The sequence below is a fragment of the Plectrocnemia conspersa genome, unplaced genomic scaffold, assembly GCF_051122295.1.
Source record: "Plectrocnemia conspersa isolate PC_06_02 unplaced genomic scaffold, ASM5112229v1 ptg000011l, whole genome shotgun sequence".
NCBI classification, from domain to species: Eukaryota; Metazoa; Arthropoda; class Insecta; order Trichoptera; family Polycentropodidae; genus Plectrocnemia; species Plectrocnemia conspersa.
In genome coordinates, this window is record NW_028277175.1 from 15,809,205 (window position 1) to 15,825,182 (window position 15,978).

Consider the following 15,978-nt stretch of genomic DNA (forward strand, 5'->3'; position numbering starts at 1 on the left):
AATACTTCGAAGAAAATATACGTTTTAAAATATTAGCTGAATTTTTGGTTCACTGTTTACTAAAGTAGTTACATACTAACGATTGATTTGAAGCAATTTCAAGATCTCGGTACTCTTCTTTTTTTATACATGTTTACAATAATCATAATAAGTATATAAATCAATGTTCTTTACATTTGATTGTACATTAATAACACAACTTATTATAAGCTTGTCAATAAATCTATTAATTATGCACTTTTAAATACATTAATGTAACTATCGATTTAAACAAATATGTATTTTTCAATAACGTATATTAATGGAATGTCTTTTTTCTAAAAATAAAATAATAATGGAAGAATTCAATATGTCATGGTTTCAAATTCAATAACACATTATATTTAAACATATAAAACAAATTCTTCAACGGATAAATAAAATAAATTATTTTTCGATTTTCTCTATAATAACAAATTAAGATATTGAGCATATAAACGTACACGTACTCGTTATGGCCCATGTCTATAGACTATAACAAAAAATACTGCAACAAAAATATGATACTTATAACCATAAATCTCAAATCGTATAATGACTAAATCGCTTCACAACTACAACTAATTGCAAAATGGTTAACTTCGTTGTTACTTTCAGACCTTTTTTATATATGTATATCTATGTCGCGTTCCGTCGATTCTTATAACAACTATAATTTTCGTTCATGGCGTATCAATCGTATTAAACGTTTATGCATTTATTCGTTGATATCGCTGCACTCATTCGTCAATGTGTCTTGATTTTGCTGATTGAATCCTCAGATGTGAATATGAATGCAAATTCTACTTTTTTGCGAGCAAAAGCGAAAAATTCATCTGAAAACATAAGAATAAAAATAGCCATTTAATGATGCATTGTGAATGTGTGAATCGTTTCTACAATTAAAAGCTGTGAATATGTGCCACAAACAATGAGAGGATATGAGAGTATGTATTAAGAGAATGAATTAACCTTATGAATAAATTTCTAAATGGAAACATTGAAAATTTTGAAAATTTGTTTAGTATATAATAAGCACGTGTGTTATATACATTTACAATACAATTTATTTATTTTTTGCTATAAAGCTAAAATATCTTATTTGTAAAATATCACATGATAATATTATTAATATTTTTATAGCAATATTTTGCATTTTTCCAATAAGAATATTTTACCTGCTGTTATCCATCCTCGTTCATCAATATCTACTTGTCGAAACGCAGCAGAACCTTCTTCATGCGATAAAGCCGCACATTTTGCTAAAGTAATAATGACAGCTTCTTCATTCAACTTTCCGTTTCCGAAACCATCATATATCTTGAAACCATATTCCAAAATTTGTGATATTGAAGCGCCGGGTACGGACAGAAAAACAGCACAAATCAGATAATCTCTCCAATCCGCAACACCATTATCCTATAATGAACATACTGTTATATATAAACAAAACTCTTATTAAGTTTATATATATATCAAAATATAAGAACCTGGAATATTGAAAATAATGCTTGAACAGTTGGATTGTTAGGCTGTAATTGAAGCCGTATACAAAATTCTCTTCGATCCACCATAGATGATATACCATTGTTCTCTCCACTGTCGATGAAGCTACATTCGTACTTTGAAGCATCAAGTCTATATAATACAATTTAAATAAATCTAATTGTTATGCAATTATATATAGATTAGTGTAAATTGTCAGCTTTACAAAAAAATAAAATATACTGTGTGATTGAATATCCTATTAAATATAAATATCTTGTGAATAAATCTGTATTGATTTATTGTCTTTTTCCAGGGAAAATATTTTTAAGTTCAACCATGTACACTTACTTTCTGAAATGTTGCACTATTTTTTATGTTACTTAATACTTTGGAGATGTTAGTATATCATTTCACATGTATCAGAATAGAGTTGACAAAGCTACACTTGACATAATATGATATTACCCCAAAGCTTGTCTATGTTTCTGTGCCTCGACAAGAAGACTAGCGTATGGCAGGTTTAAATGTTTAGCTCTGCATAGTAATCGGCAGTCGTCGTACGTATAATCAGAAACAGGGATACCCAATGCTCTGTAAATTAAAATCAGTTTGTTACAAATTTACATAGTTCATATGATAATAAGGTCAAAATGTAACTCACTTGGCCATAACGTTTCGCACGTTACTCGCATACAGCTTCGGATCTTGTTTTTCTTGTTCGCTAGGCTTGTAAACTGGTAAAAATTCAATTTCACAAGCAGTGTGTACCCTTGTCAAGGTGAGCCATAACAGCTTTAATCTGAAAATAGATTTAGATTATATTTTACTAACTGAAAATAAGTTCTAACAACTAAACGTAGCGGTAAAGCCAATAAGAACGGTCGGAGCTCGACGAGAGTAGTGCCATATAACAACACTCCATGTAGTATATTTTTAATCCATATATTTATTTATGGCTCTATTTTTAAATCGTATATTTACAATAGATGCAGTGTCAAAACTAGGTCGGTGCAATAGATGCACATAAAAAATATTAAATTCATGGATGCGGATTATCCGTTCTTGAAATACATCATCTAAAGAGCGAATGTGTATTACTGATAAAATAAAACTTTTGATGATTGAAACAACAAAAAACCTAGATAATAAAAATTATAAACAAAAAGGAGCATGGATAGATAGAGAGATCTTCAAAGATTGCTTCAAAACCAAAATCAGTTCTGATGTAAGAGTTTTTAAAAAGTAAAAGGTTGCCACAAAATGTATTGTTAATAGATACTACTCCTCGTCTAAATAAAGAAATATTGAAAACGAATGACAGTCTTCTAGCTATTTCAGGAAGTGGCAAAATTGGTCGATTTTTAATACTTCATTTGGTTAAGATTCATAGTATTTCATCAAATGGTATACATTTTATATCAAAATTCAAGAGGGTCCCTGTTTAAAATCTTCGAAATCAATAAAATCATACCATAGCAGTGGAAACACTCAGTTATCTAGCGTTCATATTAAGACTTTTTACAACAATATTACGACGTACAATAAGTGAGAATCAAATGAAGCACATCTAAACCGAATTTTGACCAATAGGAGAGCGTAAAAAACAATTATTCTTTCTCAGAAGTCAAAAATCCACGCTAAAAGCAATAAAATTTTGCCAGCACAGTTGCAGTGGAAACGCTCGGTAACGAGCGTTCCCACGTCGCCGATATGATTTTGTTGCTTTTGACGTGGATTTTTGACTTCTTAGAAGTAATAATTGTTATTGCGCTCTCCTATTGACCAAAATTTGATTTTAATATACTTTGACCAATATTCTTATATCAGAATTCTGTAGTAATATCGGTAAGTATAGCTTTGACGTTTCTCTGTACTTCTTTTTCTGCTTATTTTCCTTTGAGAGATGAGTTGGCTCAGTTTATATTTTGGACTTGATCTAATGGACGTTCTAAAACTATAATTAGTTTTAGAACTTTCAAAAGGTCAAGTTGGGTTTGGCTAATTTGTGTAGGTTTGGGTTTGAACAGAAAATGGACGTTTTGCAACTGTCAAATAGAGTTTCATAGACATTTTAGAGCAGCATATAATTTCACTAGCTTCTATCAGAAACGATTTACGACGACTGCATACAATAGTGTCGCTCATTTCCGGGAATGACTTGTTAATTTATTGGAAACACTTGCTGCTGCACGGATTCTAAAATTTAATATAAGTATTTAAAATGAATGCTAACTATTTTTGAACTGCAGAATTTTTTTGCGGATCACTGGTTGAAAACTGAATCTTGGTCAGTACCACTTATTTAATCATGGGAAAAGATTCTTTCTAACGTGGAAACATATGTATTAAATGCTGAAGAGACTGAGACAAAATGTATATCTAAAATATGCAGATTAATAGAAAATTAAAAATGCTTTGAAAATATCGTTTTTAATTGTCACTCAAATAGAATAAGAAGGGAGTGATAGTGAGAATACAAGTGAAAAAGCTACTAACAATTACGTCAGTCACAAGATGGCGCTGACTTTTGTTGATACTTTACTAAATTACATCGATTGAAAAATAACAATATAATAAATAGCTCTTAGACAAAATCATACTGATATTTGAAAATGATTGAGAGATTCTCAAAAGCTAAAATAAAATCACATTTTGACAGAAAAAAAACATTATGATGTGTTTTATAAATATAATATAATATTGTATAACCAAAATTGATAAACCGGATTATCCCTGTTTTTTATTTATTTGTGTACTTCCTCCCCAGCATAAGCCTGGATTATCGAGGTATATTGTATAATATTGTATTTATTTTTTAAACAAGAGTGCGTATTTATAAAATTATTAATTAATACAAAATATACATTAAATGTATGTCAACGCTGCGTATATAACGCTATAAATATCTCAGTTCCAGGTAGAGATTATTTAATGTTCTATCGTTCTTAACAACACAATGAAAAAATTTAATGAAGTCTTTAAAAGTTTTTTACTGATGCAAGGTACTCAGCAAATGACATTGCAATGAAATTACTATGTTCACAATTATCTGTGATAAAGAAAGAATATATATGAGTCTGTATCATATGCTAAACATTATACTATTTTTATATTGAATAACGGTAGATATAAATCATAAAACAAACATATAAAGCATTACAACAAAGATATGTGTCGATCAAAACTATTGTATGAACTAAGTGAGGAGAATTAAGTTTCTAAAAAATTTTCTTAAAAGCAAAAAAATCTCTGAAACAATAGTTTTTTCTCATGTCTACTGTTTTGTGTGAGAGAAGTTTGTTTGAAAGTTAAAAAATATTAAAAGCTTTGTATCTAAGCTTGCTATAATTTCGATTAAAAATAATTTAGTTAAAAAATATGTATTATGACAATGAATTTACAGATTTACATATTTTTATTTGTACGTGTGAATATTCCTATATCTTAAATACACAAAAACGTCACTGTATATATTTAGTCACTTTTACGACACTGGATATGTTTACATTTTTTAGACTAAATTTATTTCAAAATGTAAACGTACAATAACCCAATACTTAGAAATGAAAGTATTCATAGATTAGTATGATCGGCGTATTGAATGAATCGTTTTCCACTCACTTTCTTCGCAACCAATACGAATAACAAATTGTGATTAGCATAAAAATTCACTCACGCGCTAGGACCCTCCCAAGTCCATGTCACCGTGTCTAAATGATTCGGATACCGAATAGTAACTGGTTGCACCGGAACTCCTGGATAGAAACCTCCTGGTTTGAACGTTATCAGACAAGAACGATTTGTGCAAGTCCCCTCAGGAAATATTAAAATCTGTAAAAATATAACGCATATATAAATATTGTTTTGTGTTGAGAATATTAATACAATTAATACAACAACCTATTTACAAATGAAACCGAGGTCTTGATTAGAATGTACAATAAGTACTGATGCAATCAACTAATCCTGTCAAGGATGTGTTTGCATTTATTTTAAATATTAAAGTATGGCTCATTATAATGAATGAAAGTCTCACTTGCGAATTGTGTAATGAAATATCAGACTTGCTTAGAAAGTGAAAGACAGAGTTGGCACATAAATAAAAAGACTTAATTTATTGCGCAATAGTGATTGTTTTATTTATATGTATTAGATTCGACCGATTTTCTTTTTATTTTAAAAAAATGGTGCTAATTCAATTCGAAATGATACTAACATAAATACATAGTTAGTTACTTTCACTAATTTGCATTATTGGTCTATTTTTCAGATACTAAATTTGTTTTTTTATAATAATAGCCAGTTTCAATATATCGTTTCTTTTCTTAATGTATCGATTGTTAATACCTAATTGACATTTACACACCTGTATCTTAGCGTAAGATTTTTCTATTGATTTTAATATTGTTAAAAAATAAAACATATATTTAATTTTTAAATGTCAAAATTTTCACCTGCGGCCAATCGTCCGAAGTGGCCCTTTCGATGATCTCCTTTATAGTATTCTGTCTGGAATTCGGATCGTCTCTCCACACGTATACCGGTTGGGTATAGTTTATCAACTCTGAAAGCATACAGCAGATTATTTTTAGCATGCATTGTTAAAACGATGTTACAATGCAAAGCATTTTAAGTTGACACGTATATAAGTAAGAAGATAAACGCTTTATGTCGAGATAACGACGCAAGTTTTGCGTAACGGACGTTAATTTCGAGTGATTGCACTGCGGTTTCGGCTCTCTTCTCTTGGCCCACATAGAATTCAACGCAAACACGTAGGGGCAAACGTTAAAAATAAACTAAAACGTCGAATGATAAAAATATAACCGTCTGTTAATAGAAAAACGACCTTTTCGCCCACGTTTGAATGTGAACACCACAATGAGAACGGGATAATGAGTGATGGGCTATTTTAGAATCGCATAATGGACATAAGGTAGAAGGTAAAACTAAAGGGTAAGACACGAACTTTACTACAAAAATATATATGAATATCAACGGTATTTTTATTATAGCATATCGGTGGCTTTGAGTGTAATTGTTAAATAAGTATTAGCAATTTTATATAAATTTATCTGGTTTATCTGGTTATTCTGGTATACAATAATTCTGAATATATAATTGTTTTTGGATATTTTACAGTGACAATGGAGGCAAATTTTATTTTTATTAAATCGTATGTTGTAACATGACCGGCGTAAGCCCAATGCGTTACAACTGTACCAACTGAGTAAGTCAATCAGACATTAATACCTACAAGTAAGTATTAACCACCAGACTGAAAGTCTGGGAATCAGTCACATCTATATTATTAATTATTATGTGCTATACAATTTATAATCAATATATGTCACTGCAGCTGTGACCGGTATTTTTAAATAATAGCGCATTTTTTATAAATAAAAATTCGAGTGCCACTACCGGGGCTCGAACCCGCAACCTCAGAATTACTAGTCTGAGACATTACAGACTACACTGTTCCGTCCTTGATTACTATATTTTCACGTTTAACTAAATAGTGGAAACAACGTTGTTTTATAATACATTTTTTGTTTATTTAACACTTAATGTCATTTTTTCAACATTTTTTTTAAATACACGATTAGTAATGAATAAAAGTAGTTCAATTAATGTATTACAAGCTGAAGTTTCAACTTTTATTTGTAAGAGCGTTTATAAGAAAAACAAAACGCGATACATTCAATCGGTGGACTATATGCGAATTGTAGTATAGTAATGCATCTTGGCAAATATCCAACAGACAAGACCGTCCTATTACTGCATAATTGATAGCGATCTCAGCTTCAATCAAATGAGTATTTTAGGCGAAGAATTGAATTGCGTTCCGCACGCCCTTATCTCTCACTCATTCTCGTCACGTAGCACGCGAGCGAGCGAAAGGGAAAGTATCTCACCGTACGCGCCTGATCCAGCTTCGAAAATGGATACCTTTAGTTAATCACAGCAAGAAATAAACATCTCGCAATCCATATAAATTGCCTTGCCAAAAAAAATTAATCGTACGTATGCAGCGACCTCAGACTTATCAGATTAATGAGTTACTCGCTGAAAATTCTGTTAAAATTTAAATAAGGAAAAATTCACATAAGAAGAAGTTATCAACAGGGAACAATTTAAATTTAGGAATGACCTAGATACACGAGAAGCGTAAAACATGATAATCATATAGAGCGCCTAGTTATATTGGTCTAGCTGCCAATGATGTAAGACTTCTCAAAAATCTGTATGAAATCAATCACTGAAATTGTATCAAAAATATTCCAATACAGAGAGGTGTCAAATAGGGTTATTTTTTTCGCCTATTCTTCTTAATTTATACTCCGAAACTATCAAGAAAAAGGAATACAAATCAGCGAGAAGATAATAATCAATATTATAGTACATATGCTGATGACATGGCCATATTTGCTGAGACCGTTGACGACCTGGCTAGTGTGAATAAAAAATGAATAAAATAGGGTCTACGAATAAACATCGATAAAACAAAATCTATGATTACAAACAAGCTCCTCGTGGGCCAGGTAAGTTTAACAGTGAAGTATTTAAAATACCTGGGTAGTTAGGTAAAGCAAAAATAAAACAATATCAACACAAAACCGCGGATTAAAGATGATGTTAAAAATGCTTTAAGGATAAGAGATAAATCTTATAACATATTTCAAATAATAAAAACAAAACGAGTAGAATATATTTTAAATGAAGCATATAAATATACCAACAATGTAGAAATATGTCAGTCAAAGCATTATTAATAACTAAAAAAATGGTATGGAAAGTCGATAGATGAAATAAAAAATGACCCGAATAAGATGTGGAAAACAATAAAAAAAGAATTAATCCTACTCAGAGAAACGACATATTAAATATGGAGATTGATGCAAATATAAAGATAATCATATGATAGCAGAAAAAATGAATACATACTACATTGAGAGTATAGAATAGATTGTGTTGTATTTAATAGCTCAGTTCAATAATTTAATACAATATAATACAATAATGAAACTTTGAATGTAAAATTTAGTGAGTTTAAATCAGTATCTTTAGAAGAAATTCATAACATAATATATGAATAAAAAAAGAACCAGTAATGATGAATTAGATGTGAATATAATTAAAGAAACATAGGAAATAATAAGAACTAAATTACATTATTTAGTAAATAAAGTACTCTCCGAAAAAGAAATACCTGATAATTTGAAGATTGCTACTTTATACCTATAGCTAAAATAAAAAATAGTAAAATGGTCGAATAAATGAGACCTTTAACATATTGCCTTATATGGAAAAGACGATTGAGGAAGTAGTAATCAAACAATTAAAGGATTTTATTATTTCTCAAAACATTCAGAGAAAAACATTTTACTGAGACTGTATTATTATACAAGTAGCGATGAACGATTGTTAGGCTAGTATACGAATCAAATCATTGAAGTAGTTTTCTTGAATTTCAAGAGAGACTTTGAAGCAATATGCAAAAATATAATGTTAAAGAAATTAAAGATTATATATATATATGTAAGTGAAATAGTTTTATGATGGTTTGAGAATAATTTAAAAAAGAGAAAGAAAAAAGGTAAAATAAATTATGCTTATTCCATGACGAAAATAATATCTCACCGTGTAACACAGGGGTCCAGATTAGAACCATTTTTGTTTATAATATATATTATTATGTAATTAATAATATAGAAAAATGTAAAATATATATTTTTGCATACGACACTTTTAATTTATTGCATAATGTAGTACTGAAATATGGTTAAAAAATAATGTACTCGAACTAAATGTTTGTTAATTAATTATAAAGATATGTTAGAAAATAGTTGATAATATAAAATATTTAATAGTAATTGTAGATTAAAATCTAATTTTAAGGAACACTATAATTTTAAATATTTCTTTTGAAGCGCAGGGTAACACCCCCACGGAGTATGGCTGAGAGGCAAATAGTAATGGATTCTAATTAGAATGTAACGGTATATCGTCGAGCTCGATGGGGAATCTTATGATGTGTATGGATGTGTGAATTTGTATAATAATATTCCTATGACAATCCACAAAAATAAAAATATAATAGGTTGCTCTTCATGATAATACGCGATTGAAAACTTGTTTTAACCATCAAGCAGAGGAAGATGGATTAACTTGGGACAGTTTTTCATACCTCAATAATGAAAAAAGTTTAAGGTAAAAAATGTATCGGAAGAATGAATATATCTTGGTTGCGAAAAATACGCATATGGAAGGTGATGACATCCGAATGAGTGTTTCGTGCAGCCAAGAACCGGGAAGGATACTTGGAATTTATCAACAAGGTGGTCGCCAACATCTGGAATCGGACATGACACATAAACATAAATATAAACACCGTATCATAATAACATTTAAAAAAAAGTCTTTACCAATAGCAGAAGAAGATAATGATGTTAAGTTAAAACATAATCATACGATATTTAAACATTGATTTTAAAAATTAACTACAATATTTTATTAAAAGTGCTTTGTTTCAATTGTAATATAATATAATATAATAAACAAAAGAGGATAAAGTCTAAAAAAATATGCTCTCTATTTGGTAAAATATGTGCTTTACGAATCACAAATTCTATAACATATTTAGACGATAAATACAGGATGTTTATATGCTTGCTGTGCTTTAAAATTTATTATAAATAAACACGATTTTTTAGAACAACTTCAAATAATAAAATACAATATATTGTAATTAAACTATTATTACAAGCTAAATCTGATATGGCAAACTTATTTAAAAAATAAATAAAAGATCATATACATACGTATACATACTATATGTATATATCATAATTTTAAACTATATATATTTGTTTTTCGTATAAATCCTAAAAACATATTATTTTCGTACGCCTACGCGATAACAACAAAAATCACTGGCATTCCTATGCGAGTACATTTGCGTCAAAATCTACAAAAAAATGTTACGCATCATCAGTGAGCAAAAAAAAACAAGCCCAGTAACCCATTTACCGATTGACTCGGTCCACTTTGGACAAGTAGTTACTACAGGCTATAGATTAATAACTTGCTGCTTTTTAATAGTTTTTTTATATCTTCATTCTTGATTCTCCAAGTAACGGTACTCATAAAGTTTATTGATTCAAAGTTAAGCTCTGACGCAATGCTAGCATATTGATTGTTTGTTTGTAATTAAAGCTAAACACACAAAGCTGATACAGATACACCTCATTATTTACATACATTCATAGCACCAGAAATGTTATTATTGGTTATTGACAACTACAAAAAAATACTCAAGATATTTGTGCTCCACATCTTGTCACGTCTCTAAACAAATCTTGAAATGTAGAGCGACATTTGATACATAAATGTAACTGAAATATCTCAAGGATCTTTATTGTTATTTTAAAAAAATCGTTCATTCATAAATTATTTACTGGACATTCATCGTCTTTTTCGCAGAATCATATTATATAATTCAAGTTATTGCTTTAAGCAAATATTTAAGAAACGTGTGTTACGTTATACAAGAAAATAGTGTAAAATGTTACATAATATTATTATCTTCCATATCAAATTCACGTGAATAATTCGATACTACACAAACGCTATTGAAAAATTATTATGTATATTCAACAGCTGGTAAAAACAAATTATGATAAGCACACGTGTATTGTAATATGAAGAAATGTTTGTCTGCGATGTATATCTATCCTAAACTGACTAAATACTTTTTCTAACCATTTTCCTATTTAATTGAATCGCTAAATATAAGAATGCGTAATTTTCTTAATTAAGGGTTATAATGTTTTATAGAATCACTTCTTATATAAATGAAAACATGTACTTTTAATTGGATATATATTAGAAGAATCGAGCCCAAAGCTCTCGTACAAATTAAATAAATTTCTGGGGTAAATAATAATTTTTACATACACTTAGCGATTCAATTCAAAGTGCAGTTTCTACTTAGAAGAATATAAAAACACCATACAATCATACATTAATATTACGAGAGATAAATGTATGTAAATTAATTAACAATAATATTTTTACTAATGCACTAATAAATCAATCATGCTATGAATTAAATATTTTACATTAACTACATCTAATATCTGAACACGTTCGTCAAATAATTTAGTATTGAATAGAAAGTAGTTAGGTTTAGTTTAAAACAATAAATAACTATATAACCATTCATAGTGTTCCAAAAGTGGTGATTTAAGCCTAAGAATATGCATTTTCTGAATATATGCTACTATTTAGGTATACTAATTTGCTGATAGGATATATTAAAGTATATGGTATTTGTTGAAGAATCTCTTATACTATATTGTACAATATATTAAATTTCCGCAAATACTAAATCACTTGTGTGTTGCGGCGTCAATCGCTCGTTTTGGTATTTTTATTGTACGAATGAAACCACCACCCTTGGCAATAAATACATACTGCCCACGTAGTTGTCCATGCTCTCTCTCCTGACAATGACCGAGGACATCCTCGTCGCATACACGATGCAGCTGTCCAAGAAGGTCGAGTGAGGAGCTACGACCAGGATCGGAGCGTCCTTCCTGGAGGCCTGCTTTCCTTTGATGGTGATGGCCATACCTCCGGCCAGATAGGACCAGATTCCGATTCTGCACAGCACTGGCTTCATGGCTCTAGAGGAGATCACTCAACTCGGTTCAGTTCCGAATCCATTCATAAATTCCATCACCACACCGTCAGGTTAAACCCTATCACCGCTCCATGTTAATAACGTGCAATTTTTGTGCAATAGTACATACGTATAATATCATACAATTATTCCAGTAAACCATCCTCGGCACCGTTAAAAACATATAAATATAATAGTATTTATAAATATCAATTACGAGTAATGAATGTGTCGTGTGGCATGTGAACATAATATATTAAATAAATATTATTATATAAATACTGGATATGCGTCATACACGCATCGATTAAGTAAGATTCAGTCAGATTTTTTTAACATAAATATATACGTAATTACTAGTGATACATACGTCAATTTAAAAAGATTTCTAATTTATCTCATACGCACACAAAAGACTTTCTACCGTAGAAAGTTACTTAAAATTGGCAGTTTGCCGTTCCGTCCTTTACGCGTCGTTATCTTGTTATGTAAAAACAAATAAATCCGACGAGTTTAAACCTTATTTCAAGTAGCATAATAATCCGCTTTCTAAACATTAATATAATATTTTATCTGGTTTTTTATTAATGTTATTTTAAACTGGTTCAGACTCTTATTGTACAAAAAAATATGTATAAATTTAAATTAATAAACATGCAATTAGTATGTATTCATCGTGTAATTAGATAATGAATGTATGTATACTTAAAAAAATAAGCATTTATATCAGCTTATACATCTTATGATTTACATATGTATAATATATTTATTATTAATTTTCGCACTGATTATATTAATCAAATAATCATACTCGAATGTAAAATCAGTCATATTTAAAAAATATCATGCATCGTTCTTTATAATCAATCTGAAACAGCTTTAAAACATCAATTTAATATTACATGTTAAAGTATCAACTATTATTTTAAATTGGTATTTAAAAAGATTGCTTTTTAAAGTCAGTTACAAAGCGTTGAAACCATGGCGATAGATTAATTTTTAATTTGATTATAAACTATTTTATATATAAAATATCAGAAATCATTACAATAAAATAAATGGCCATTCAATTTTAATCAACAGTTAATATTCAGCACAACGCCAAGTTATCGTGTGAATGATAAAAATTAAGGCAATTAGCATGAAATTAAAAGGCAGAAGGGATTTATTTTATGACAAAAATTAAAAATGTTCCATTTTAATTAAAGGCAAATGTCTTTTCTTATGTAATTTTTAATGTACGAGGATGAGTACAATAAAAACTATTATTTATGGTGTGTTAGAAATGACGGTGCCAATATGAGTGGAGCATACGATGGTATTCAATTACAAATAAAGAAAAATAATCCTAATGTTTTCCAGAAATTCAAGCATTTTTCGCTATTCTTTAAGATATTTATGCATTTTTTTTTTTTTTAAATAGAATAAACAAATTAGATCTACTGTCAAATTTTACTAGCCAATCCAAATTACGTTAAAACAGTAGCTGGATATGTCACTATTGACTGAAATTATTTTAAAAAGCCGAAAAAATATTGAAGAATGCGAAGATGTGTTTGGAATCTAAAATAAAATGATTATCTGTTATCAAAAATCAATAGGTAAAAAAATGATATTGACCTTATCACCGCAATAGAATCAGCCATAAGTGAATTAAAAAAATATACAGCTGAAGCAATAGAGATGACATTTAAATTTAAAATCAAACCTAAATTTGAAGACAATAGGAGGAAATTCGTAAAATTTGATGAGTTGGTGGATGGATGATCACTGATTTAACACAAGTAAAAATTATTATCGTGTAAATGTCTTCATTAAAAGTTTGGATATGATACGGTCAGCTAGATATTAGGTTTAAGGGAATAAAATAAGTTGGAATGTTATTTTATTCCTTCAACCTAAAAAATATTATATATGCAAGATTCTGATATTATTAAATCCGTAGAAGCATTGAATAACAGATTAAATGAAGATATATTATAACATTTTCCTCTTCAAATGGTTACAATCCACGGTTAAGGCGGATTGTTTTTTATTTCATCTATAGGAGATTTTTTTAATTTGCTAATAATAAATATTCCACCATTTCCATTACTTCAATTAACACTTTTAATAACTATTGCAACATCTGAAAGGTTGTTTTAACTAAAAATAATAAAGTAATATTTACAAAATTCGATTATCCAGAACCGTGTATATCGGGCTTGTCAAATCCGATCACCGGTTTAGACCTAAAATATTAGATTTATTTTTACAAAAAAAAAATAAGAAAGGTCACCTCGAACATTTTTGTTGAGATAATTGTTTGGGCCACAAAAATGTTTATTGTGGGCCGCATACGGGCCGCGGGTCGCGAGTTTGACAGTGCTAGTCTACATGATTTTTTCAGTATTTGCAATAGAAGAAAAAGTAGCGTATGAAATGAAAACCAATGATTTAATGTGAAGTGTAGGAGTAAAGATTTCAGTTTTAAATATTTGTTTAATTGTTCCTTTTAGTACAAATATGATATGAAAAATATTGATATACTATATAGAGTAAAATCATAAGAAAAAAACTAATACTCAGATGCGCTACGAATTGTAGAAAATAAACGGGATGTTACACTATAAGCTAATTTTTATAAATTGTATTTAATGTATCAAATTCAGAAAATCATTTTTTCAGGAAAGGGGAGGGCTGAAAATATTTTTGCAGGTAAGCCCAAAATATGAAGTTCTGCCACTGCCTGACAGGCATCAATTTGTCGTTCTTTTAATTCTGACGTCAGTTAGTCTGATATAAACGTTATAGTTTTAGTCCATGCGTACATTTGCTGGAGTGACACACATATATGACCATACTGAATTTTCATTCGTCGATGAATTTAAATATGTTTGATCCCTTTACTACTTAAAAAACAAATGTCAGAACGTATGCTATACCTTCAACAGCGATTTAAAGTACTGTCATATTTTTGCCAATTTTTTAAATTATTATTTAGCTTACCCTTTTATGTTGTATTAGTTTATCTACGCACACTTTTGCTTCACCCATGACAGTTGATCCATTCCTTAGTAGCAACATGTAACGGCACATGATGAAAAATAATATTAAAAAACGCTTTGTAATGACTTAAGCAAATAGTTGATACGTGTATCAGATTCTCAAAATTGAGTTTCAAATCGAAGCCTCGATTCAATTTCAAAAAAGAAAACTGTCGATGATTGATGATAACGAACGACGTTGCGACAGAAATGTTACGATGGTTGTGCATACTTCCAAATATCGGCAAGTTGGCCGTATCCGCCTTGGCGACGACGCTCGGCGCGTTCAGGTACACCAGAGCGATGGCGTCGAAGAAGGTAGAGTGCGGCGCTATGCACAGGACAGGCGCTTCGGTGGCGCGCGCCTGCTTCACGCCCGTGACGCGCACCCGGTTCAGTCCACCGACAGCAAACGCAGCCTTCATCGCCAGACACATCCAGCAACGCAACCACCTACCAACCAAACACCACACCGCACACCACGTAGCGCATCTTTATTGTCTCACTTTATTTACAACGATCGGTCAACGCGTTCAGTACAAAAATTAACTAAATTTACACATCTGTCCATCTACCCCCACTACGCAAACCACAACGCGAGCGCGCCTCGAATTCGTATAAATGAAGAGCGCGCACGTCGATCGATCAATCGCTTCGTGCCACTTGACTAGTCAGCATCGATGCTCTCGAACCTCGAGTCATTCTCAACGAGATACTTTAAATTTGCAACCTTTGAATACTTGAACGATTCTTTACAACCAC

The 15,978-nt window shown here is 30.1% G+C and overlaps 1 protein-coding gene across 3 annotated transcripts in view; it reads right to left on the reverse strand.

Moving 5' to 3' along the window:
• Nucleotides 1-437: 437 nt before the first annotated feature.
• The window catches only part of LPCAT (lysophosphatidylcholine acyltransferase), a 38,425-nt gene continuing 22,884 nt past the window's right edge, over nt 438-15,978 (reverse strand). The window contains exons 3-11 of one of the 3 annotated variants that reach the window (XM_088197249.1): nt 15,449-15,669; nt 11,983-12,194; nt 5,961-6,070; nt 5,183-5,337; nt 2,168-2,305; nt 1,972-2,097; nt 1,509-1,656; nt 1,197-1,437; nt 438-854 (exon numbers count right to left, since the gene is read on the reverse strand). In XM_088197249.1, the coding sequence (XP_088053375.1) occupies nt 766-854; nt 1,197-1,437; nt 1,509-1,656; nt 1,972-2,097; nt 2,168-2,305; nt 5,183-5,337; nt 5,961-6,070; nt 11,983-12,194; nt 15,449-15,669 (1,440 nt within the window). In that variant the 3' untranslated portion in view covers nt 438-765. The remainder of the gene's footprint in view (nt 855-1,196; nt 1,438-1,508; nt 1,657-1,971; nt 2,098-2,167; nt 2,306-5,182; nt 5,338-5,960; nt 6,071-11,982; nt 12,195-15,448; nt 15,670-15,978) is intronic. The other 2 variants (XM_088197248.1, XM_088197247.1) reach the window with 2 other exon arrangements.